Here is a 25,569-nt window from a genome sequence, read left to right as displayed (position 1 = left end):
GAAACACTCTTTGTTATTATTTACACATAGTAAATTGTATATCACAACTAATTGCAAAAATTTAAAACTTTTTACCAGCCGGTTAACTTTTTACACTTGGTTGAATACACCTACCCCTTGACTCGGTCGGGCGTTTTCTATGGATTTACCCTATATCCAAAATATATAGTTTTTGTAAAGGGATATACATTTATTTTGACAATTAACTAAATAAACGTACTCGACTGGATTTTGTTAGTAGATACAGAATTAACAAGAGGGCCAAGATGTCCCTAGTTCGCTCACCTGAGAGGAGTCGGTCCATTAAATATTTACCAAACGTCTAACTTGACCTAGATATTGTCCAGACAAACATATTGGTCAAGTTTCATCATTATTGAACCCAAACTCTGGCGTATGGAGTGTTTTTGTTTTTGTAAGATTTTACCTGGTGACCTATATTTTGAGTTGACCCCCCTTACCAAAAATCAAACTTTGCTTACAAAAATAAATATTTAGACCAAGATTCATAAAATCTGAAAAAAATTGTGACCTCTAGAGTGTTTACAAGGATTTTGTATAATATAATGAAAATTTGGACAATCTAAGGGCAATAATTATGGCATTAATTATGTGATTTTGCTCATTATCAAACTTGACTGAGATCTTTCAGCAACTTTCATAAAAAATGCTTGAGAAGTGTGAATGCTAGAGTGTTTACAAACCAAATGTGGACGAACGGACGGGGGACAAAGACCAATTCTAAAACTTCACCTGAGCAATCAGGTGAGCTAAAAAGTGTGTTTCACAGATCTGAGCCATTTTCCAACTTGTCCGAGAAATCAATAAAACCAATGTATTGACTAAGTTTCACGATGATTAGGCAAAAAATGAGACTTCTGTAGTGTTCGATCACAAGGTTTCTCTCTAGTCACATAAGAAAAACTGCCCCTCCCCCCTGGCGGCCATGTTTTTTGACCGATCGGGACCATCTGTGAACTCATCTGAGATATATATAACACCAATCATTTCACCAAGTTTCATGATGATTGGGCAAAAAATGTTACTTCTATAGTGTTCACAAGCTTTTTTTACTATATAAATATAAGAAAACTGCTCCCCCCCCGGCAGCCATGTTATTCAACTGACCGAAACCATTTTTTAACTCAACTCTCGTATCAAGAAAACAAATGTTCTGACCAAATTTAATGAAAATTGAGCCAAAAATGTGACTTCTAGAGTGTTCACATGTTTTCACTATATAAATTATAGAGAAAAATGCCTCGCCCACTGGCGGCCATGTTTTTCACCGATCTGGACCATTTTCGAACTCGTCCGAGATATCAATAAAACCAATGTTTTGTCCAACTTTCAAGATGATTGGGCAAAAATTGTGACTTCTATTGTGTTTAAAATGTATCTCTATAGCCAAATAAGGAAAACTGCTCCGCCCACTGGCGGCCATTTTTTTCAACGGACCAGAACCACTTTTGAACTCAACCAACATATCATTAAGACAAACATTTTGACAAAGTTACATGAAGATTGGGCATGAAATGTGACTTCTACAGTGTTTACAAGTTTTTTCTTTTTTTTTGACCTAGTGATCTAGTTTTTGAACCGGCACGACCCAGTTTCGAACTCGACCGAGATTTCATTGGGACAAATGTTCTGAGAAAGTTTCATGAAGATCGGACAATAAATGTAGCCTCTAGAGTGTTTTCGAAAAAATGTGGACGGACGGATGGACGGACGACGGACAAAGACCGGTCACAAAAGCTCACCTGAGCAATCAGGTGAGCTGAAAATGTGTCATTGAAAGCGAATTGTGCCTTTAATGTCCAATAATATATGCACTTATCTGGATAAAATGGCAAAAACGACAACAAATGGTTCAGTGACAAGAAACTTTTATTACGTTTTATTTGTCACTTGTAGTGTGATGAAATGCATATATTGTACATATTTATTTAACACAACATATTTTCTACACACTGAATGAATTTCAGGAAGTTTTACCGTTCCTATCTCAAGAAATTTTACTTTGAGTATGCCTACCCCAATTTATTTTTCACGCAATGAATTTAAGTATTAATTTGTATATCACTTCTTTTTGGGGGTTTTCTAGTTGCTTATTAAAAGCTACAGTTATAAACCATGACATGTGAACAGATTTAGCAAACTTTGAATTAATATTGATATAATAATACATTAACAAGAGCACCGCATAACGGGTGTCACGCTCGGCTGCGAAAGCTTGTCAGAATTTTTTTTTTAAAGGTCACAGTGACCTTGACCTTTGACCTAGTGACCCAAAATGGGTGTGGCGTGTAGAACTCATCAAGGTGCATCTACATATTAAGTTTCAAAGTTGTAGGTGGAAGTACTGTGGTGTTAGAGGCAAAGTTAAAGTTTTATTGTAGAGATCACAGTGACCTTGACCTTTGACCTAGTGACCCAAAAATGGGTGTGGCATGTAGAACTCATTAAGGTGCATGTACATATGAAGTGTCAAAGTTGTAGGTGGAAACACTATGATGTTACAGGAAAAGTTAAAGTTTTATATTAGAGGTCACAGTGACCTTGACCTTTGATCTAGTGACCCACAAATGAGTGGGGTGTAGAACTCATCAAGGTTCATGTACATATGAAGTTTTAAAGTTGTAGGTGGAAGCACTTCAATTTTAGAGGCAATGTAAAGGTTTAAGCACGACGGCGGACGTCGGACGGCGGACGTCGGACGGCGAAGAGGCTAAGACAATACCTCGAAGTTTTTCCCGAGAACAGCCGTGCTAATAATACAATCTTAAGGTCACCTAAAGTCAAAAGGCAACATATGAATACAGGCGCAGTTCACCACAAAATGTAAAAGTTGTCCCAATATTACGTAGCATAAAGATGTATAAATTATTATGTTTCTTTAAACATGTAGCATAATAATATACAACTTATATTTTAATAAAAACTGCCAGATTAATGACAGCTAGATGTACATAATTTTGTATCAGTATAAAGCCATTGCGTGATTTTGACTGGCCGCGTGTCATTTGAAAGCCATATTATCTCGTTCCGTCACTTTTCGTCACTAAAAAACTGACCGATTTTAGGGACCACTTCAGATAAAATATTTTTTTCGTTTGTGACTTTTGGTAGTCCCTCATTTTCATTTTTAGCAATGAAAGTATCACTAAAGTCATCCTCTCCGGAACTAGAAAATATGGCTTTCAAATGACACAAGGCCAGTCCATATCCCGTAATGTTTTCAGCTGTTGGTCGCTTTAGAAATCCTCTATGCAACAGCACGTCTAACAATCTAATGTTCTTTGCCTTTAAGGCTTTTTATGACTTAAACAAACTTTATTATGGATTGCAGTAACAGTAAAGACGTGGGCCATATTGTCAGTAATTTTTTATGTTTTAAGCAAAGATCCCAGTGCTTCAACTTCATCAGGAGCACTGTGGGCGTTGCAGGTCTCCTGTGGAACACGTTCACTAGATCTTCCTGTTCGTGTGACTGTCCAGGATACGATTTTTGAAAACCGGCAAAGAGTCAACAAAACTGCTTACACAATTACAAAACGTTTCAAAACAGTGTGTGTTCAGCAATGCACTAACCAAAACCGGAAAATCAAACCTGCGCCCATTATGAGCAACAAAAATGGCTCTGGGAAACTTTGCAAGCCACATCATACGATCATGTAGAGAGGTTTTAATTGATACACTATCAACACTTCCACCATTTACACGCATTATGTCATGATCATCAACAGAGATGCCAATCACTTTCTGAGCTTCGGAAGAAATTGACACTGTTGTCTTCACAAATGTCGAGAACTTAAAACCCGTCTTCAAATGCACAGCAGCAATCTGAGTAATATCAGGCATTACTGTACCTTGAACTGAAACACAAAATTAAATTCACACAATGCTTATTTCATGAATTTTATAATTCCCCTTTAAGTTTCATTCTGACGCCTTATATGATCGTTGGTTATGAGAAAAACAAGCACATTACATATTGACAAGTCGTTGGACTCAAATTATCGCTTGTGAAAAGAATTCACCATTTATATGAATAGCTCAGAATTTTAATATACCTATGCTCCTTCAAAAGATTTATTACTAAAAGTAATTAATTCATTTTTAAAAATTGTAATATTTGGAATAGCTTTTAATATTTATAATAACCATCACACATATTTTTAATAATATGCCTGCCCTGGGGTTTTAACCAAAAATCTTTTAAAAATGTAATTTTACCAAACTATGAACACAGTGCCTTTAATAAAACAATTATCATTTATATGTTACATGTTCATCTGGAATACGAAATAAGAAGACAGTTGATGAGAAAAAATACTAAAACTTGGCACCAAAATAGTCAATAAAATTGTATTAAAAGTTAGTTTTTACACTTACTCCATTTCTTTCTCATAAGCATCAATGGCAGACTTGTTAGACGACGCAGTTGAGATTTTCTTGATGGCCTCCCAAGCACGAGCCTCTATCTTCATAAGATTTCTATTTGTAATAAGCGTTATGTTTAGAGTGGTTAGGAAGTTTTTAACCTTCACCGGCCTGCCCAAACTGACTTTCATTGCTGAAAAGAGAATTGAAAATGATAAGAACATGACAACGAAATAAGGCCGTAGTTACTTAATAATGACGCCACAATGTATTTTCATAGAACAAAAATGTTATATATTGTCAAAGGAATGGGACACAGATTACAAAACTGACCATTCTGTAATTTGTTTAGCAAAACCTCCAGCTCAACGAGTCAATCAATCTTCTTCCATCCCCCACCCATTTCTGCTGGAATAGTACCAGAAAGGCCGTTTACCAAGAAGGCCTTCCCAAAAAAGCCTTCCCAAAAAGCCCGCATAAGTGAACCAAAAAGGCCTGGCCGCACCAAAAAGACCGCATAAGTGAACCAAAAAGGCCTCATGGTGTAACAGAAAGGCCATGTAATATTTTTTATTAGATTCTTAATGTGTTTTCAACAATTCATTGATAAATATTATTTTTGATTAATTTAAGAACAATTATTCAACCATATTGACTAATGTATTAAGCATGAGCGCAATGATTCTCGATACTGTTAAATAATCGAATCAAATAGCAATACTTGACAAACCACTAAAACAGGTTTGTTCGAAGAACGCGCGTATAAATATTTAAAATATGTACTGACACTTCGCGTGTGGCCGGTTGACTCATATGTTTTAATTTCACTTCCATTATTCTTTTGGTTTTCTGTTTTGAATCTATAGGTTTATGACCAGCAATATGTAATAATGTAAAATAAGCCGCGAAAACTCCGCGTAACATCCCGTACTGCGTGTGATGCAGCTAAGAACAAAACATAAAAAGACATTCGCTCTCTTTGATCTCATTCATTGAACTCTTTACCTTTCACCATCTCATTCCACAATCTACGCCGTATATCTTTTTAAAAAGATATTTCTTGTTTATTATCATTGAATAGTTATGCTGAATATTATGATCATATCTATAAAATAGTCATATTTATTCTGGTCTTAACTTTTTTATAAGTGTACTTAAAAGCCGTTAATTTAATAATCAAAGTCGGCAAAATTATCGCCAAATATCGCATGTGAATTGTTCGTAGGTCACAATATTTTTCCTTGAGTAATTGATGTTTTAGTATTTTAATTAAAAGCCGTTAATTTTGTAATCAAAGTTGGCATCATTATCGCCAATTATAACGTAGGAATGATCCGTTCAAGAAAGTTATTTTTTTCTCTGAACTTTCTGTTTGCATCTAAAAGTGTATCAAATGAGTAATGAAGGTGTTGTAAACTTACGTGGCGGCCAAATATATATAATATATATAATTATTGAAAAACATATTTTGCGTTTGAAATATAGTGTTTTTAAATCGTGTAAATTATACGTATTTCTTCACGAGAGTTAATTTATTGTGTGTTGCGGCCCCGCCAGCATGCAGTAGAGTGCGACTGGTGCAATCGAGTAACATCGCAAATGTGGCACAGGTAAGTAAATTAATTATATAAGAAGACGAAGAAAGTTTTATTCAAGTCCGATATAACACATATCTACAATGCGTTAGGTCAAAATGACCCATGAGCATTGTTATAATCGTACAACATAGTCAACGTACAACAATGTCATTTTGATATGTCGTCAAAAAACTAACATACACAATATATAGTTTTTAATACAACGTTATTCTTAATAACTATTTAAAACAAAAAATATACGCATATGGAATTGTGACTGCTTAAAGACAAATATTTAATATAATTAACCTATAGAATTAAGTACATAATATATTATATGATTATCGGTTTGTAGCTTGCTTAGTACATTATTAGGATGAGGCTAGTCCTCTTAAACTATTTTTGCAATGTTTAAAATATAAAAAGTTGAAAGATTTTGCATGTACAACAAAAAACTCGCCAATCAGACCGGGTATCCAAGTGTCAAGGGTCATTCACAGTTTGCGGCATCTGTTTTGATAACGGATTAGTAGAAAGCCCACATATGGTGTAAAATGACACTTATTGTCACCTATTGATAATTACTTGCTCATTTTAAAGAAGTATATTAAACTATACTACAATGTTAAACGTCCTGTATTTTAATTAACAAAACGTTTGACCTCATGTAATAAGACCGATATAAGTAATCTTTGTAAGTTCGTTAAGGACGCTCAAAACTGATATGCACTAAATTTTGTTAATAACTGAAACACAGTTCATCTCCGAATAACTTTCCCGACTATGTATTGTTTAACTAATAAGTATGTATTACTCTTTCACTTAATGCTATGTCATGTTGTTTTATGTATAACACATGTATATTTATCGAAGACGATGTACTTATTCAAGTCTTAAATAAAATGTTCTGTTCTGATAATTACTTGCGCATTTTAAAATAGTTTCTTAACTTTTAACGATATAAAACTAGCTACATTAAATTCTGAAGACTTAAACCGAAAGAAATAAAAATGCTTTATTCTATGTGATATTATTAAATGGTTCATTAATTTGTTTTTATATAGATACACATTTGTTTTGATATTTCATATTATATTTCCAGGATACCACAGCCGCCTGAATGCAAAAGCCGGTAGCGTTGTCGGTTTTTATGACTGGTTCCACGTCTGAGACAAGAATCGGAAATGGTGAGGATGCTTGTTGAAGGCTGCGACCTCCACCGGATCACCACAACGCGATCTGCAAAGGTCCAGAAGTCTCTTACCAGAACAGAACAAATCTTTATTATGTTTCACAGGTCACATAATACAATGAACATACATGTATCGTGACAACAGGTGAGCATATACATATATTGTGTCATTACAGTTTCATGGAACATTGGGAAATCCGTCAGAGAAAAACTATAAGAAATGGTGTTGTGGGGAAGGTGATCTTTGGTGTTTAATCAGCTACTCAGCTGTTAAAAGCGCTTATAGTAGGATATCATTTTACAGTTAACGAATGTGAAGGTAGTATACAAAAAAAAATAATAATAAAAAAAATGGACAAAACTAGACGTCCCAAATAAGCAATAGTCTGGTGAAAATACTACAAGACTTTGTGGTTACAAAAAGGGGACAAAGTTAAGAATCAAAGACAACGACGACATTGTGCATAAAGGTTAATAAAATTGCATTAACGTCAGTTATTAATCAGCAATATTTCGTAATGATTAGAGAAAAAAGAAAATGGTAAATAGCATCACAAAATAAAGACAGAACAACAACAACAACAACAACAACAACAAAGTAATCATTTAGATATGCAACATCAATAAATAAAGAACTTATGTAAAGGAACTACAAAAAGGAAGATCCATAGGTGAGCCATTCATGCACTATGTATAAGAAGTCACTTACATATCGATTATATTTAGTTGTTGCCTACAGACATAACTTTTGACAGAAAAGCAACATTATTTGCAAGGAAATAAATACAGCTTGCATCGATTCGGCAGTAAGACATAGAGTAAAACATACAGCCATCATTATAACACATTATTTATTGCCTACACAGAAATGTATTATAAGCAAAAGTTTAATTTCAGGTTATTACACGAATCATATGGTATAACATTTTTTATTGTAGAGTAATATATTTAAACCAAGCGCGCACGATCGGTAAGAGACCAACGATGAGGTACTAGATTTATATCATTTTACGATCAGGGAAACGCGGGTCCTTTACTATTTTTTTGTGCACTATACTGCGTGGGAGTAATTTTAAATATAGCTCAGCCCATTCTGGCACTGTTCTATAACGAACATGTTTAAGCAATACTTAGGTACATAGTGTATTTTGTTGTTATAAATACTAACATACATATAAGGATGTTTATGTCTTATTTTATCTTTTAAGATTCGTCAGGTTTAAAGGATTTATTGACCGTCGTTTGCAACTATGAGTATGTAACATTAATGGATTTTCCAACTTACGAATATTTTCAAGAAATATTTTTCTTTTGCAGCCCTTTGTTTTAATTTGTCTTTATGGGACTTATGAGCACATGAATAAAAAATGTGTTGCGTACATCTCTGTATGCACGTGGACTTCCTCGGAAAAAAACAAATTGATAATATAATTGTCCATTACATCGTTACTCTGTGACTAGCTTTTATAAAAGCTTTTATTAAAGTTTACCCTACAAGAAAATAATCATGGGCTAACGAAAACTACTTATTGTATACGACGTTGCAGAAATTATTGTTTCACTAAACATCGCTGTTAACAATACATTTACCAGAATGCAATCAATAACAACAAAGATACCTACTTCCACCAAATCACCAAACACAGCAACATATGCTTCGTTACTACCGAATCACCAACTACAACCACTGAGGTTCTAACTACAACCGCTGCGAAATCTACAACAACCGCCGAGGTTTATATTACATTCGCAGCAGCACCACAAATATCCGAGGTTGTTACTACTACCACATCACAACAACCAACAACCGATGTACCCACAAACACCGCAGCACCAAGTATAACACTTGAAGTTCTTATTAACATCGCAGCTTCAACTACATTTAAACTCCAACAACACCCACCAAAACACCAACTGCGAGCACTGAAGCTCAAATTAAAACTGCATTTATATTTATGACCGTTAAAAAACAGCAACAAAAGCTTAAATGAATGTCGATATCAAATATTTAGATGTGTAAAGAAAGAGAATAATACAGACAGACAGACAGACAGACAGACAGACAGACAGACAGACAGACAGACAGACAGACAGACAGACAGACAGACAGACAGACAGACAGACAGACAGACAGACAGACAGACAGACAGACAGACAGACAGACAGACAGACAGACAGACAGACAGACAGACAGACAGACAGACAGACAGACAGACAGACAGACAGACAGACAGACAGACAGACAGACAGACAGACAGACAGACAGACAGACAGACAGACAGACAGACAGACAGACAGACAGACAGACAGACAGACAGACAGACAGACAGACAGACAGACAGACAGACAGACAGACAGACAGACAGACAGACAGACAGACAGACAGACAGACAGACAGACAGACAGACAGACAGACAGACAGACAGACAGACAGACAGACAGACAGACAGACAGACAGACAGACAGACAGACAGACAGACAGACAGACAGACAGACAGACAGACAGACAGACAGACAGACAGACAGACAGACAGACAGACAGACAGACAGACAGACAGACAGACAGACAGACAGACAGACAGACAGACAGACAGACAGACAGACAGACAGACAGACAGACAGACAGACAGACAGACAGACAGACAGACAGACAGACAGACAGACAGACAGACAGACAGACAGACAGACAGACAGACAGACAGACAGACAGACAGACAGACAGACAGACAGACAGACAGACAGACAGACAGACAGACGGACGGACGGACGGACGGACGGACGGACGGACGGACGGACGGACGGACGGACGGACGGACGGACGGACGGACGGACGGACGGACGGACGGACGGACGGACGGACGGACGGACGACGGACGGACGGACGGACGGACGGACGGACGGACGGACGGACGGACGGACGGACGGACGGACGGACGGACGGACGGACGGACGGACGGACGGACGGACGGACGGACGGACGGACGGACGGACGGACGGACGGACGGACGGACGGACGGACGGACGGACGGACGGACGGACGGACGGACGGACGGACGGACGGACGGACGGACGGACGGACGGACGGACGGACGGACGGACGGACGGACGGACGGACGGACGGACGGACGGACGGACGGACGGACGGACGCACGGACGGACGGACGGACGGACGCACGGACGCACGGACGGACGGACGCACGGACGGACGGACGCACGGACGGACGGACGGACGGACGGACGGACGGACGGACGGACGGACGGACGGGCGGGCGGGCGGGCGGTTGGGCGTGCGGGCGGGCGGGCGTTTTCGGACGGATGCATCAAATAACTGACATATAATTTTTGGCTTTAAATCTTGACATTTACAAAACAATGAATTAAATACTTAAAGAGCTTTGCCAATCAAATGTTCTTGATTTATATTAAAACTGCCTGTATAATTAAAAACAACACATTAATAATTAAAATCATTTACAGTTTCTATAACATGGCTATTGTATGTCCACTTTTAATTTGGCAATAATCCGCATCTTTTTCGTAAAATCATTATCTTTGTCTTTTCAATATTTACTTTCAGTCCCCATGTATTACAATAAGTATATAAATTATCTAAATGGTTCTGGATTTCTTCTGGTGATTTACTCACAATGGCTATGTCGTCTGCAAAAAGTAATAAAATTAAAACAATGCCATCTAATTGCAAACCTGAATCAATATTATTTTGCAAAAGCAACTAAAGATCCTCTACAAAGATAGAAAACAACAAAGGGGACATAACTTATCATTGACGCAAGCCAACAGCATAGCTAAAGTAATCTGAAAATGAAGATAATAATTTTACTCATGCCTGAACGTTTTGGTAAATATCTCTCACAATTCTTAATATTTTGCCTTGAATTCCACATTAAACACGTTTAACAATAAAGCATTCTATAGATAGTATCAAAGCATTTTATCATATCGACAAAAATAACATACAAACGTTTGTTGTTAAATAAATAATGATTTATCAAAGATTACAAAATAAATATTGCGTCAGTAGTGGATCGTCCTTTTCGAAATCCGAATTCGGCGTCTGAAATGATGTTTTGTACAGATAATTTCAACACGTTTATTTATAACAGTCATGAATAATTTTGAAAAACAGCTCACTAACGTAATACTCTGTAATTACTAACATCGGATTTGGAACCTTTTTTAGGAAGGAGGACCGTAATACCTTCCGTCCAATGTGTACGTAACTTAGTTTCCATGATTTCCGCCGTCTCGTTGCCGAAGGAGTTGTCTTCTTTAATATTGGCGAACACTAAGTTATTCCGCATGGATTGCGATTTTAGGTACGCAACGTCGTCCCGAAGCTCTTCTCGCTGTTTCTCCAGCATGGCCACCTTCTCGGCCATTTGTGCCGCCCCGACGTCTGCGGACTCCACCCTCTCTTCAAGTGAAATCACTCGCGCGTCGGTGTGTTAAATGCGGTCGTCCAACGCTAACCAAATCTTCTTCATCTCTTTATCAAAGTCCATAACTTTACATTCAAGGTTATCCAAAACACTTAGTGTCCTTTCCATTGATCTTATTCTAACGCCTTATGTGTTCATACAGTCCATCAAGTCTTTGTTCGTCGGCTCGCGGCCTCCGTCCGCCATATTTGAGAACTTGATTTGTTTACAGTAAGAGTTATTCCCTGGCGTCAAATCAAACGTGTTATCATCTGGGAAGTTCGTATCCGGAAATAAAACAGCACTAGCTTTACTTAAAATGTCACTCACCGGAATACTAGCTTCAATATCTTCAGAGGGGCCTCTTGGCTTTGAAGCTTTGTTTACTTCCCCGCTCGCACTCCCACTACTATTTCTGTCTTTTCTCTTTCTTGTCATGTTTTATCATCATTTTGTTGTTGAAAAGAACTAAATAACTAGTCACATATAACTTTCTCCCACTATGCCGATATAAATCAAAGCACTTAACACTCTTTAAAACTTAAATTTCATCCATCGTTTCGCACATTCAATTTGTTTTCCTCTATCCATTAATCTCTATCAAATTTAAAAACCACTATTCTCTTGAAACGTTTACATCAAATGCTTACCACTATGACAAAACACATGATTTACACAATCGAATGACATGCCAGAGAAGGTTTGTTTATTCCCATATAAATATTTTAAATATTCGTGATAAACCGTTTATCGACAATATAACCTTGATTCAAACGATGATTCAACCAAAAAATGACATTACATTTAAACACCGACAATGTACGAAAAGATGTCTGGAAATTCCAGATAGTCTTGCTTAACGTGTGTGTTTAGTTGTCACAGAAAATACGCCAAACGAGCAATTTCATAAACGTAATCAGTTCAATTAAAATACGACAGAAAGCTGGTTCTGTAATCAATTTTAAAGAATAAATAAAGTAGGATGATGTGTAATATTAACGAAAACATACGACAGGGCTGCGCCGGAAATGACCAAAGGCATCTGGGCCGTTATATCGGCAGCGGACCGATTTTAGACGTATGTCGTATGTTCTTGTCTAAATATTCTTACGCCTCGTAAGCACTTTCAATTAACCATATTGCAGTTAAGACTTATGACTTCACGGTTCAGTAACTGGCATTAAGCAACATGCGGTGGGCTAATATATTATCTGCGGTTAACGGAACTGCGATTGAAAATAACACTTAAAGCTGAACGTATTTTTTTTAATAAGAATAAACTTTATTGATTTAAATAAATAAACCTATAAACGATAAACTAAAATCATCTGAACAATTTGATTCATGTTTAAAACACATGTCTATACATGCTATTCAGCAGTTTGAAGATTGACTAAATCACTGATGACAGTTTGGGATTTATATATTCGTGAATGTATAATGCCTCTATATGCCCCATATTTACCAAATGTTTATGCAAATACACATCTTTCAATAAACCATCAAATATTTAAAGTACCTGATCCTTATATAAACGTAGTCCTTTCTTAGCGCTCAGCAGAACGCGAAGCTCTACATCGTGATTATATGCTATTCTGTGTTCACGCAATTCAGGAAGTAAAATTTTGTAGTGCAGTTAAATTTACATATAATTAGTTTGAATGTTTATTTTAAAATACACAACTAGCCGACTCCCGGTTAAGCATTATCGCTTCGCAATATAAGTAAAAGATAGAATAAAGGCAAAATAATGACAACATTGTGCATTTTAAGTTTCCTGTTTTGGACTTCAATTAAACAAGCAGGTACGGTTTATGAAATTTTATTTGGGAACATGTTTAAATAGTTTGTGTATTTTTTATATTTAAAATACTTATTTGATTTTAATGTGAAATAATCATATTTACATATTTGCACGTATTGAAATACAGAAAATAATAGGTTAGTGTTGAATTTAGATCAGGTTTATCATGTGAGGCTTAGAAAACGAAACGCACGAACAAAATTAGTTTTTCATGAGTGTTTGTCGTACTTCGATTATGACTGTAGTGTAACCAAGGGCAGTGTATTACTCCACGTTCCAAAAATAACAGCTGATCAAATATTCATTTTTCAAATCAGTATATCGTTCTGTGACAAATAGTTGTACGTTATAATACTTTTATAACATCAATAAAACATTTAGTTGTTATATACAAGGAACTACATATGTTTACAACGTAGCCTTACACCACACACAATTCACTTTCGATATCAAACATATTTGCCTCTTTGTTATAATATGTGGTTATGTCGTGACGAAATAACAATGATAACTTGTATTTAACCTAATTATATTCATTAAAATTTTGAGGTCAAACAAAGCGGCGTAATAGGGGGCATTGTGTTTCTGACAAACACATCTCTTGTAAGCTTAAATAAGAATGAGTCATCACACAAAATTATATACACAACAATGAGGTAAATTAACCTTATGACAAATTTAACGCTTATAACAATACAAATACAACGTACCGTACATTCAATTTGTTTTCTTCTGTCAATTAATCTTTATTCAATTAAAAACCGCTATTGTGTAGAAACGTGTACACCGAATGCTTACCACTATGGGCAAACTAACGTTTCACAAAATCGAATGACAGGTCCGAGCGTGTTTGTTTATTCCCATAGAAGTTTTCAAATATTCGTGATAAATACACAATCGGAAATGCAACTTAGATTCAAACGATGCCTTCACAAAAAATAGACTTTACATTAAAACACCCGAAATGTCCGAAACGATGTCTGGAAATTTCGGATAGTCTTGCCTAGACTTAAGTGTTTCGTCACAGAACATACGTCAAACGGGATATGCCATAAACTTAATCAGTTTAATTAAAATACGAAATAAAGCTGATTCTGTAGTCAATTTTAAAGGAGGAATAAAGTAGGATAATGTGTAATACAAACGAGAACATACGACAGAGCTGAGGCGGAAGGGACCAAAGAGACCCGGGCCGTTATATCGGCAGAGGACTGAATTTAGATGTCAGTCGTATGTTATTGTCTAAATAGTCCTAAGTCTCGTAAGCAGTTTCAATTTACTATATTGAAGTTTATAGTTATGACTTAACGGTTCAACAGATGGCATTAAGCAACATGCGGGTGGGCTAATAGATTGCGGTAAATAGAAATGCGACGAATGAAAATACCACTTTAAACTGAACTTTTTTTTATGAATAAGAATTAACTTTATTGAATTAGATAAATACAACCATTAGCAATAAATTAAAATCATATGAACAATTTGATTAATGTTTAACGCGCATGTCTATACATGCTATTCAGCACTTTGGCTAAATCACTAATAATATTTTGTGATTTATATATTCGTGAATGTAAAATGCCTTTGCAAGTCCCCACTTCACCAACATTTTATTCAAATACACCATGGTCAATAAACCATCAAATATTTAAAGAACCTGCTTCTTATACAAACGCAATCCTTTATTTGCACTCAACAGACCGCGAATCTTCTCGGTCGTGTGAATAAACACGTAGACAAACTGCCTACGCATTTTACCAATAACATCATGATTATAGGCTATTCTGTGTTCACGCAATTGAGGAAGTAAAATATTGTAGTAACTTTAATTTTTAATATAATTAGTTTTGAACGGTTATTTTAAAATACACAACTGGCCGACTCCTGGTTAAGCATTACCGCTTCGCAATATAAGTAAAAGAATAAAGGCAAAATAATGACAACATTGTGCATTTTGTGTTTCCTGTTTTGGACGTCACTTAAACAAGCAGGTACGGTTTATGATATTTTATTTGGGAAAATGTTTATCTAGTTGTATATTTTGTTTCCACGTTTAAAATATGCATTTGATCAATAAAGGAAACTTGTATGATTTGAACTCGAAGTAATCATGATTACATACTAGCTCGTATTGAAATAGTAAAATTAAAGATGAGTTGTGAGTATTTAATTTCAATAATACCTGCTATTGATCTGCACTCAAACGTTTGCTACTTTGTCACAGGGATGGTTTATAATGTTTGATATATATATATTTAAAATTTTAATTTCCACTGCAATAGTGTACTGTGTATAAGCTTACAATTTTGATTGTGTCACACTTTGAACACACTATTGCCCCTTTACACGTAAATTATATAACCCAGAATTAGAGATGGGTGGATATAAGATGGAATTGACGGAAACTTCTATTATATGTGAAATGGACGTGGTTGAGCTACGCTTCTTACAGTTCAATTCCAAACTTAACGGTCATATTGATTACTACGGTGAATACATTTGAACACGCATTCCATTTCAAGTCCATAAGTGTTTTGTTTGAATTATTATAAATGTTTGAGGAAATGATTTATAATCTAAGATCAAATTGAGATTTTATACAATGACATTTTAAGCAAATAGAGGACTCCAAACTTCAGGAAACGTTAGTTAAGGACTGGTGTTCACAATTTCAATATTAATATAGAGCATGTATAACGACCTCATGGTACTAAAGGTTTTAAACCAATTACACTCATATAACCAAACAAAAGCTCTTAGAACTGCAAACGAGTCTGTAGAATGAAATATGACATTATTGACGATATTTTCGGAAATGCGTGCAGAGAAAAGTATATCGCGTCGAACGATCACCGAAAATAGGTAGTTTTCGCTGTCTTATGCGTTAAGCAAGCCTACTTGTTTTTAATTAAGTATATTGATAAGAATATACAAATGTTTAGTTTTATTGGGTCTTATGTTTAGAATAAGAATATGAAGCTATATTTACTTTGTGTCACTCACTTCGTGAAACGACATCTGATGAATGTACGAACAATGTATACATTTTTAGTTCCACATACACAATTTGGAGAACTCAAAATTAAATGAAATGCTGAAACACTTTGTATGTTATCCTTAGAAGATAAAGGTTAGCTGTGCGATTTAAATCAAATAATGTGTGTATGTACTCACAACTGTAAAATGGATTCGATATAATTTTGAAGAACTTGTGTTACTCCTTACTCCAAACAAACATTTAATTGGACGTTTTGTCTTCAATATTGATAAGTGTTCAGCGTTGTGGTGAAATCTATCCTATCCGCATATTCGCAATCTATGTTTTACCTTTTTCACTTGTATGTTAAATGTTAATTGTATCAACCCTTGTATGAAAGAACGATAACACCATGAGCATTAGATCTGTAACGATTCACCCATCATTCGATTCGATTCGATTTCGATACCAAATAGTCCGATTCGATTATTTTCGATTCGATTCAAATTAACCTATTTGCTGCTTATTTTGCAAACTATTTCATGCTTGGTTTGTCCAGGGCATGAATTAATATGTATGGTATTTGTAATAAACTTATTATGTTGTACATTTAAAGTGTTTAAGTTTTTAAAATAAAATTAAAAACGCAACATTGTTTTATACGTAAAACATTTATTGAACAAAACTTCCTGTTGAGTTATTCTTAAATAACATAAAATGCACAATGTATGACATGTGTTTAACAGAAGAAAAAACAAACAACAACATATAAGTAAATAAACAACTTCCAGTTGACTTCTTAACAGAATGCACACAATTTAGTTAACAAACCATATATATTGAGGAAAAAATGAGATCAAAACATCACATGGATATAATTAAGTAACAGTAACTTTCTGTTATCAAAATGTAGGTGATACAAATAACATCTGAAATATCACAGAGTGTTTTCTCTTTAAATGTTGCCTCAAAGTTGTAGTGCTTCCAGATTTAGGGTAACTTTCGTTAACAAAACACGTTTTGCAAATTGCCTTTGCATCAGAACCTTCGCGAAATCCCAAATGTTTCCATACTTTTTATTTTAATTTTGACGGTGCGTTTTTCAGCTGATGTAATGCTCAGTTTGTTATTTATTCATTCATTGGATGCCATACTGGCTATTGACCATTAACAGGACGTATTACAAATGGCAAGAAAGTCTAGACGACGGATTTGGAAAGTAAGGTTTAAAATGCGGATTGATCGGGATTGCAGTGAATCGAATTGAAATTAGCAGTATTGGTATCGAAATCGAATCGGCGGCGTTGAACCGGTTTTTCGATGCATCGAACCAAATCGTTACAGCTCTAATGAGCATTAGATTTAATGAATACTTCGTATGTTATAATGTCATTTACTCGATGTGTCAAGACTTATATGTTTAGTAGATGTAATAGATATTTTAAATGTCAAAGGCATTCAAACATAATATTTAATATTTATATACTGAGTTTATATACCGAGTGGGATAACATGAGAATTAGCGATTTGTAACTATTTAATAAATAATAACTGCTTCGTATCGTTCATTCCTTTCGATAAATGGTAGATGACAACACATGCGTTAAACTATAATGAGATACTTATTCAATAAGTCTCTATTAAATAAATATAAGGGATCTTGTCTCTGATAGTGTTCAATATTTTATCTTCAAATACTAAACAAAGTATTTAATACCTCGTTTTATAAATATAAAAGATACAGACTGAAGGAAGCAATATTATAAGTGTGGTATACCATTAAATCATCGGTTATTCATTCCCACGCATACAAATACTGAAGTTTACTCAGCCATACAATACCTTGTAGCGTTGCTTTCAATTTATCATTCTTAGATTTAAATATAAATTTTTAAATCATGAGGCGATGAAACGAAAAAACAGTAATATGTTTAGTAAGACAGCTTTTGATATTTACATGTTTTACAATAAAATCCTTTGATACATCCATATACTTAACGCAAAGGAAATTTCCTTATGTGCTTATTAAAATACAATTGCTGAATTTGACAGATCTATACATTTTCATTACCCAACCATTTTTTGCTTTATATAATTCTTTTAAGAGCGTAAAATGACACTGCGGAAATATAACAACCATACAATAATATTTAGTTCAACTTTTAAGATCATCGTTTGATAAAGACAAATATTTTGACACGAAAAAACGGCTAAATAATTGTGAATAATTTAGTTATTTTTACAGCTTTTTACTAGTGGCAAGATTAAAAAAAGAACGCAAAGACATATTTAAGGTGGCATAGAGGTGACATTCACTTCTCTTTTTTTAAATTGCTCTCCTCTTTTTTCTATCTCGTGGCCACGCGTTAGCTATGCCGTGGCCGCGAGATAGAAAAAAGAGGAGTGCAAAACTAAATAAAAGCGGAGTGCTATTAAAAAAGAGCGGTGCAGTAAATAAAGGCAAAATTATTAAACTAAAGATAATTTTCTCTATCTCGAGATCCCGAGTTAGTCAGCCAATCAAAATTTGCGTAACATGTGTAAATATTATGTACGCATATATATAGCTGGTCAAAGCAGGCAAGGCTCTGATATAACATAACACACTACTATTAGTACTACTATTACTACTCCTACTGCTGCTGCTGTTGTTGTTGTTGCTGCTGTTACTACTACTACTACTATTACTACTACTACTACTACTACTTCTACTACTACTTCTACTACTGCTACTACTACTACTACTTCTACTACTACTACTACTACTACTACTACTACTACTACTACTACTACTACTACTACTACTACTACTACTACTACTACTACTACTACTACTACTACTATTACTACAATCGCTACTGCTGTTACTGCTCCTCCTTCTCCTCCTACTACTACTACTGCTACTGCTACTGCTGCTGTTGCTAGTAGTAGTGGTAGTAGTAGAAGTGTTAGTAGTAGTAGTAGTCGTCGTCGTAGTCAAAGTAAAGTAGGACTTTTGTAACGATTTACTTAAAGTTTTAATTGTTAGTTTCTTTTTGTATTAATTTTATTTTATTATCAACTGCTTTTCTCCAAAGCTCAATTCTTACCTGCAATACGCTAAACGCTAAACTCTTAACGTCCAATGATTTCACTGTGATTATTTAGAAAGCTAACAACTAGAATACTAGTTCTGAAAATACAATCATTCGTGCATAATCTATGTCTCGTAACAGCCTGAAAATATACATGATATCGCCAAATCCGTCTTTTTAAATTTATGTTTTGGTTTGCAGTTGAACGGTATAAAAAAGTAGATCAATGTAATGCACAAATTTGATTTATATGTACGCATATTATTGACATTTGTTTACTTGTGAAAGACAATTGCATAAAAAGATGTGAAACGTCGTGACCTTCATGTGAAATGTATATTCGTTATTTTATAATGTTTTTTTTTATACGCGCATTAGGGCCAGATTTACAACTCTCAGTATTTTACAAATGCATCAATCTAGCATTTTTAATTAACGATTAGCGATGGTGATCTAACTTTTAATACCTTGCGTAAATATGTAGTAGTCTTAAAGCAATGTAATCTTCAATAAGTATGTCTCTAACAATTCTTCAATAGAATGGTCGTATGCATGTTTTATGTGATTATTTGTTTATGTGTATGTATAATTATGTATGCATGTATACGAATGAGACAATTATAAAGTTTGAATATGAAGGACTCAGACGAGCCGATACGCTTTGGCCTTGTTCAGAGCTTGAAAGGCCACACCAAATGACCACTTAAAACCAGTAGAATAAAATATTTTGATGTCGGGTAGCATCTTGCATTGTTAAAGTGGTAGGGTTAATCAACGTAATCGCTGTTCTCAACGCGCAAACTGAGTCTGTAGCGAAATAGAATGTAAATAACAGCATAAGTGACCATGGTTGAACATCTCATTAAATGGGTAGTATAGAAGCGTCAGATAAAGTGTTATTTTTTATATGATTAAAATGGCTAGCCGTATGAAAACTGCGCTTTAATTATCAACTTCCGGGCGAAAACCAAGCCTTGCAGACGCACGGTGGCATCGATGTGACATATTATGTATTTTTATGTATTTGGTAAACACGAGTAAATTAATCGTCCCCACCACTTAGCAACTAGTTTTCATGCCTAAGTCACAAGTTGAAACAAATAGTAACAAGTAAGAACGAGCGAATAATTCGTGGTAACGAAGTCAATGTTTCTCTAGCGAACGACCAAGAAACTCGTTGAAACGAAATAACTACATATTGAACTTACAATAACCAATAAGTTAAAATATAATCCCACTTTTTACCTTAATTCCTTTCGTACTCAAATAAATTAAAAAATAAATATGTTTACAATTCTTGAAACATTAAAACGATAAATGACGATAAACAAACGCCTTTCTTATATATAAGTATTGTGGGCTATTGCTTATAATTGACACACATTATAAAGTCTTTCTCGTTTCAACATTTTGGAGGAATCATTTTTACCCAAAGTAAATTATGGTCAGAGGAAACGCACTTGATCATCAATTTATGATTTATAGCGGTTACATTTTAATTCATACTATTCGACACAAACATATGTTTCTTAAACAGTTTTGAATGTAAATTGAAATTTAACATACACAACTAAAAAATTAGTATAAAAATATTGCTTTTGGGTATGTATGAATGTAAAATTGCATTGTATCTGCTATAAAAGTCAAATAATCATACGAGCAAATGTATACACTCAGATAATTTATGTTGACTTTCACATGCTTGCGGATGTTTTTAGCTACGCGCCTGTGTGACTGTAAACTGTTCTGTAATAATACGGAAGAATTTTTTTTCAACTACCTTAATTCAATAGTGTAATGTAACAAAAAGGATATTATCTTATGCATTCGTCTTTTAATAGTTACATTTGGCCATTGGTACACATGACGTTAATGCAACTTTGCAAGTATGACACCTTTGTATTAAAAATTAAGGAATAACCTACTACAGTTTAATACCAAATAATACATTCAAGCCATAATTAAATTTTATTTAAAGAGCAAAATTCGTTTTACAGAGAGCACTTACTGTCCTGACGTATCACCTGGTAAGTTGTCATAGTTAGCATTCTACTACTTTTGTTTATTTGGAAAACAAAAACAAACCCATTTAGCGTAATGATAATGCATGGTATGTTTGCCACATGTTTCCTAGTGATTTCATTGATGTAATTTAAGAAATGGAAAACATGTAGCATAAACATTAACAGCTATTCGTATACATAAATATAAATAGTCGAATGTTATTTTTTTTATAAATAAAATCAATATCACGAAAACATTATTTTCAATGTCAATTTTTATCTAACAACTGAAACTTAAACTGCGTGCTTTCAATATTAAGATTCCGAATGTTTTTAATTGAAACATGATGACTCATTATATGTACTTACTTCTTTACTTACATGTATTTACAATTCAAATGTACTTCTCGTGTACCCCGCATACTTGTACATGCGATTGAAGAATCGATGTAATCAATGACTCATGTCGTATAAATATACATATAATATGTACACAATTTGAATATGCTAAGATTGTTTCTTTGCAGATGTTAACGTATGTTCAGCAGCTGGTATATATAACGTATCAATCGTTCGTTTAAAACATACTTCATCGGAAGAGTTCCAGCAGTGTTTCTGTGACATCAAACTTGATAAACCTACTAACTTAGCATTCAACTATTACGTTGATGATTTTACCGATTGCGGAATACACATTTCTATTCAAAAAAATCACTTTACGTGTAAACCTGGGTCATTGCTGCCAACACTTAATGAATCAACAAGAATGACTTACAATTATGGCGCGTTTCGTGATTGGTGCATGGTTGTAAAAATTGGTAAGTAAATATGATTGACAAAATGCAATTTATTTGGTGCACTAGTTATATGCCATATTTACGGCAAGTAAAGCCGACACTTTTATGAACACAGTGGACATCTTTTTCCATAACTTTTTAGCAAAAAGTCCATACGTTACGAAGACAAATTTACATAAAATGACCCTTATCTTGTTTAAATTTGTCAGTAAACGTTTTTTTAACTTCAGCTAATAATTATTATAAACAGACTGTACAAGACGATAAACAGAGATATCGTTACTCAATAGTATGTGCACACATCTATGCGACAGTGGTGCTCTTGCAATGTATTAATACGTCCACGTTTTATTCTAAGAATTTTGACTTGATTATTGTTTGTAGTACTTAAATGAATATGGTGGAATGTATAAACGTATTTTATATGAAAACGTATAACTTTTTTTATATTCTTATTTTATATAACTGATTGTTTATACCATATGAAATTATTGATATGAATATCGAACACATTTTCTCTACAATATGAGAAGAATTTGTCATAAGGATACACGTTTTTATGTTTGTTAAAATGTTCGATGACTTGTTATGATCTTTTTTTAATTAAATGTATCATATCGTAATGCCTTATATAACGTGTCTGATTTGCTTTATTACGTTAGAATTTCGTTAATGTCACTATTTTGTTTTATTAAACAAATAATATAAAAATGCGTTATTTTCCTATGCATTACTATATATCGGTGCTTAGTTAGAACATTTAATGATAAATTATTTTGTTCATGTTTGCAGAACAGCCAGAAGACGCAAGATTTAGTATACAATGTAAATTAGACACCGTAACAACTATGTCTTTCCTGCACCCATCAGTGACAAATGTCGTTTCTGAATCAACCACTCCATCTCCGGACATGAATACGACGTATGTGATAGTGACATCATATCCGACGTCACCGTTACACAGATGCATCCGGAACAAATGCAAATGTAACAAGTGCGTTTCACGTAACTACTGCCTCTACAGGAGAAAGCCAGTCAAGCGATTACAAAACAAGCGGTACAACATCAATTACTACCCACCTGACGTCTTCAAAAAGCCAGACACGACAGGCATTAAAAATATCCACATTGGGTTGTATAGTTTGAACAGACAATAATACCCACCAAATCTTTTTCAACAACAACTATTCTTCCACGTCCCTGTGAATCTTTAACTAAAGCTAATTTGAATGCACCTAAGAGCAAATGTGATGTCCCATCATCGTATTTCGTTTCTATTGAATGTTAAACATTGTTACTGAGTGTATATGTCGTGCTGAGCTTATCTTCTTAATACTTACAAGGAAGGGTATTGCTGTTATCATATAGTTTGTCAGTCAATTTTATATATGCTACAGCAATGCACCTTTGTTATCAGTTTTAATTCTGTTTTTTTTTATCTGAATTGTGTCAGTTTTTAGATAAGTCTTTTGAGCATGTGTCCCGTAAAACATAACTGCTAGAGCGATTAATCACTAAACATATTCAAGAGCAGTCCAACTTGTGGAATATCAAAGCGATATGAGTGTATAATTTCGGTTCCAGTGTCGGATATTAGCTCAATGTATTTTTTAAATTGTCCTTTCAGTTGTTGCTTTTGCTGTTGGATGGTCTTTTGCTGCGGTAGAACTTGTTGTAATTATCGCTTTGGTCGCTGTTCTTATCAGGTATTAAGATAAAGTCTCCTAGTGTTAAAAAAATCTACATTACTTAAGACGATTTTGCATTAGATATACTTTGATATAAATATTTACATTAATGCGAATTTGAATGGCTTTACATTGATCGAATAAATATTACAGGTACAATTATGTACATGATTTATTATAGATATCGGCGGGCTGCGAAACATAAAGAGGCAATGACCGAAGCAAACGTGAAAAAACAAAATCCAAATTATGATATCCTCGTACATGGACCTTATGGGGGTAATCTTCTAGAAGATACGAAGCACACATATTCCAGCGTCTCTGATGTAAACATGACTATGACCGCTATGTAATCAAGGCAATTATAGAACACAACCACAGACCGACAGTATAATGCATTTGAGTTAAACAACAATTCTATCCAAATAAGGTTCTTCGTGTGGAGGAGTTGATAATCTGAAATCAGCGAGATTAATTATTCACATTGAAGTGAATATTTAACCAGGAAAATTGTACTTGAGATTGTATTATATTTTACTTTATATATTAACTACGGCGAACGTTTGTATGCTTGAGAAAAGAAAAGAAAGATAGTTAAAATATAAGTGTGTATGGAATAAGTTTACCTACATAAGTGTTTGATCCACACAGGACACTACCATTGATTCTAGCCTGTGTCACATTAGCCATGACAGTTACACGAAGATATAGAATATATGTAGAGGAATGTTAAATTAATTTTGATATAATACCTAACATGTTTGACGTATGTTTTAAACTGGAAACTCTGATAGGTAGCTCTGAAAAATGGATATTGTCAACTTGTGTTCTAAACAGTGAAAATTTTATTTGACATTGCACATCAGTTGAGTGTTGATTTGATAGGAATGTGTTTGAAATGTGGCTCTTGTTTAAATTTAAAGTGGACCAATACCTTTCCGTGAAGGAACACATCAGCACTGAAATGGAATTGAAGAGGTGTACAATTGTCATTTTAGAATATTAACTATGAAGATATATTAGAAAATTGTATATTAAACAGAATTACTAGAAAACTTTTCAAATCAAACACGCACTGTATCCCATGCAACTTCCGTATCTCATACACCTTCCGTATCTCATACAACTTCCCTATCTCATACACCTTCCGTATCTCATACAACTTCCGTATCTCATACAACATCCGCATCTCATTAAACATCCATATCTCATATCTCCTACCCTTTCCGTATATCATATAACTATCGTATCGCATTCAACTTCCGTATCACATACACTTCTTCATCTCAATAATCTTCCTTCAAGTTTACAACTATCGTATTTCCTTCAATAATCCTCTTTTCGACAACTATTGTAAACGAGACAATTATTATCTCTCATACAATTATCGCATCTCATTTAACTACCAATATCAAACACAGTAAAAATATAAATTATGTTTGTTTAAATCAAGGAGATCGCGTGCATGAAAAAACAACAGAAGAACGTTATTATTTATGTACAGTGGAAACCCTCTAAACCGGATCCTCTCTATACTGGAATCCTCTCTAAACCGGACAAATTGTCCGGTCCGATTTTATTCCCTATAAAACCATGCGTAAATTATCTCCTCAAGACCGGAATCGCCTAAAT

The 25,569-nt window shown here is 34.6% G+C and overlaps 1 protein-coding gene across 1 annotated transcript; it reads left to right on the top strand.

Moving 5' to 3' along the window:
- Positions 1–13,167: 13,167 nt before the first annotated feature.
- On the top strand, positions 13,168–25,467 carry LOC127852138 (uncharacterized). The gene is made up of 6 exons (XM_052385963.1): positions 13,168–13,399; positions 21,447–21,476; positions 21,980–22,270; positions 23,042–23,306; positions 23,877–23,955; positions 24,119–25,467. Exons 1-6 carry the CDS (start codon positions 13,345–13,347, stop codon positions 24,140–24,142), a joined length of 744 nt encoding a protein of 247 aa, XP_052241923.1. The 5' UTR covers positions 13,168–13,344; the 3' UTR covers positions 24,143–25,467.
- Positions 25,468–25,569: the final 102 nt, after the last annotated feature.

The sequence above is a fragment of the Dreissena polymorpha genome, chromosome 12 (assembly GCF_020536995.1).
Source record: "Dreissena polymorpha isolate Duluth1 chromosome 12, UMN_Dpol_1.0, whole genome shotgun sequence".
NCBI lineage: Eukaryota > Metazoa > Mollusca > Bivalvia > Myida > Dreissenidae > Dreissena > Dreissena polymorpha.
The sequence above is the reverse complement of the archived record's forward strand: the minus strand, read 5'-3'. Positions and strand labels throughout refer to the sequence as shown.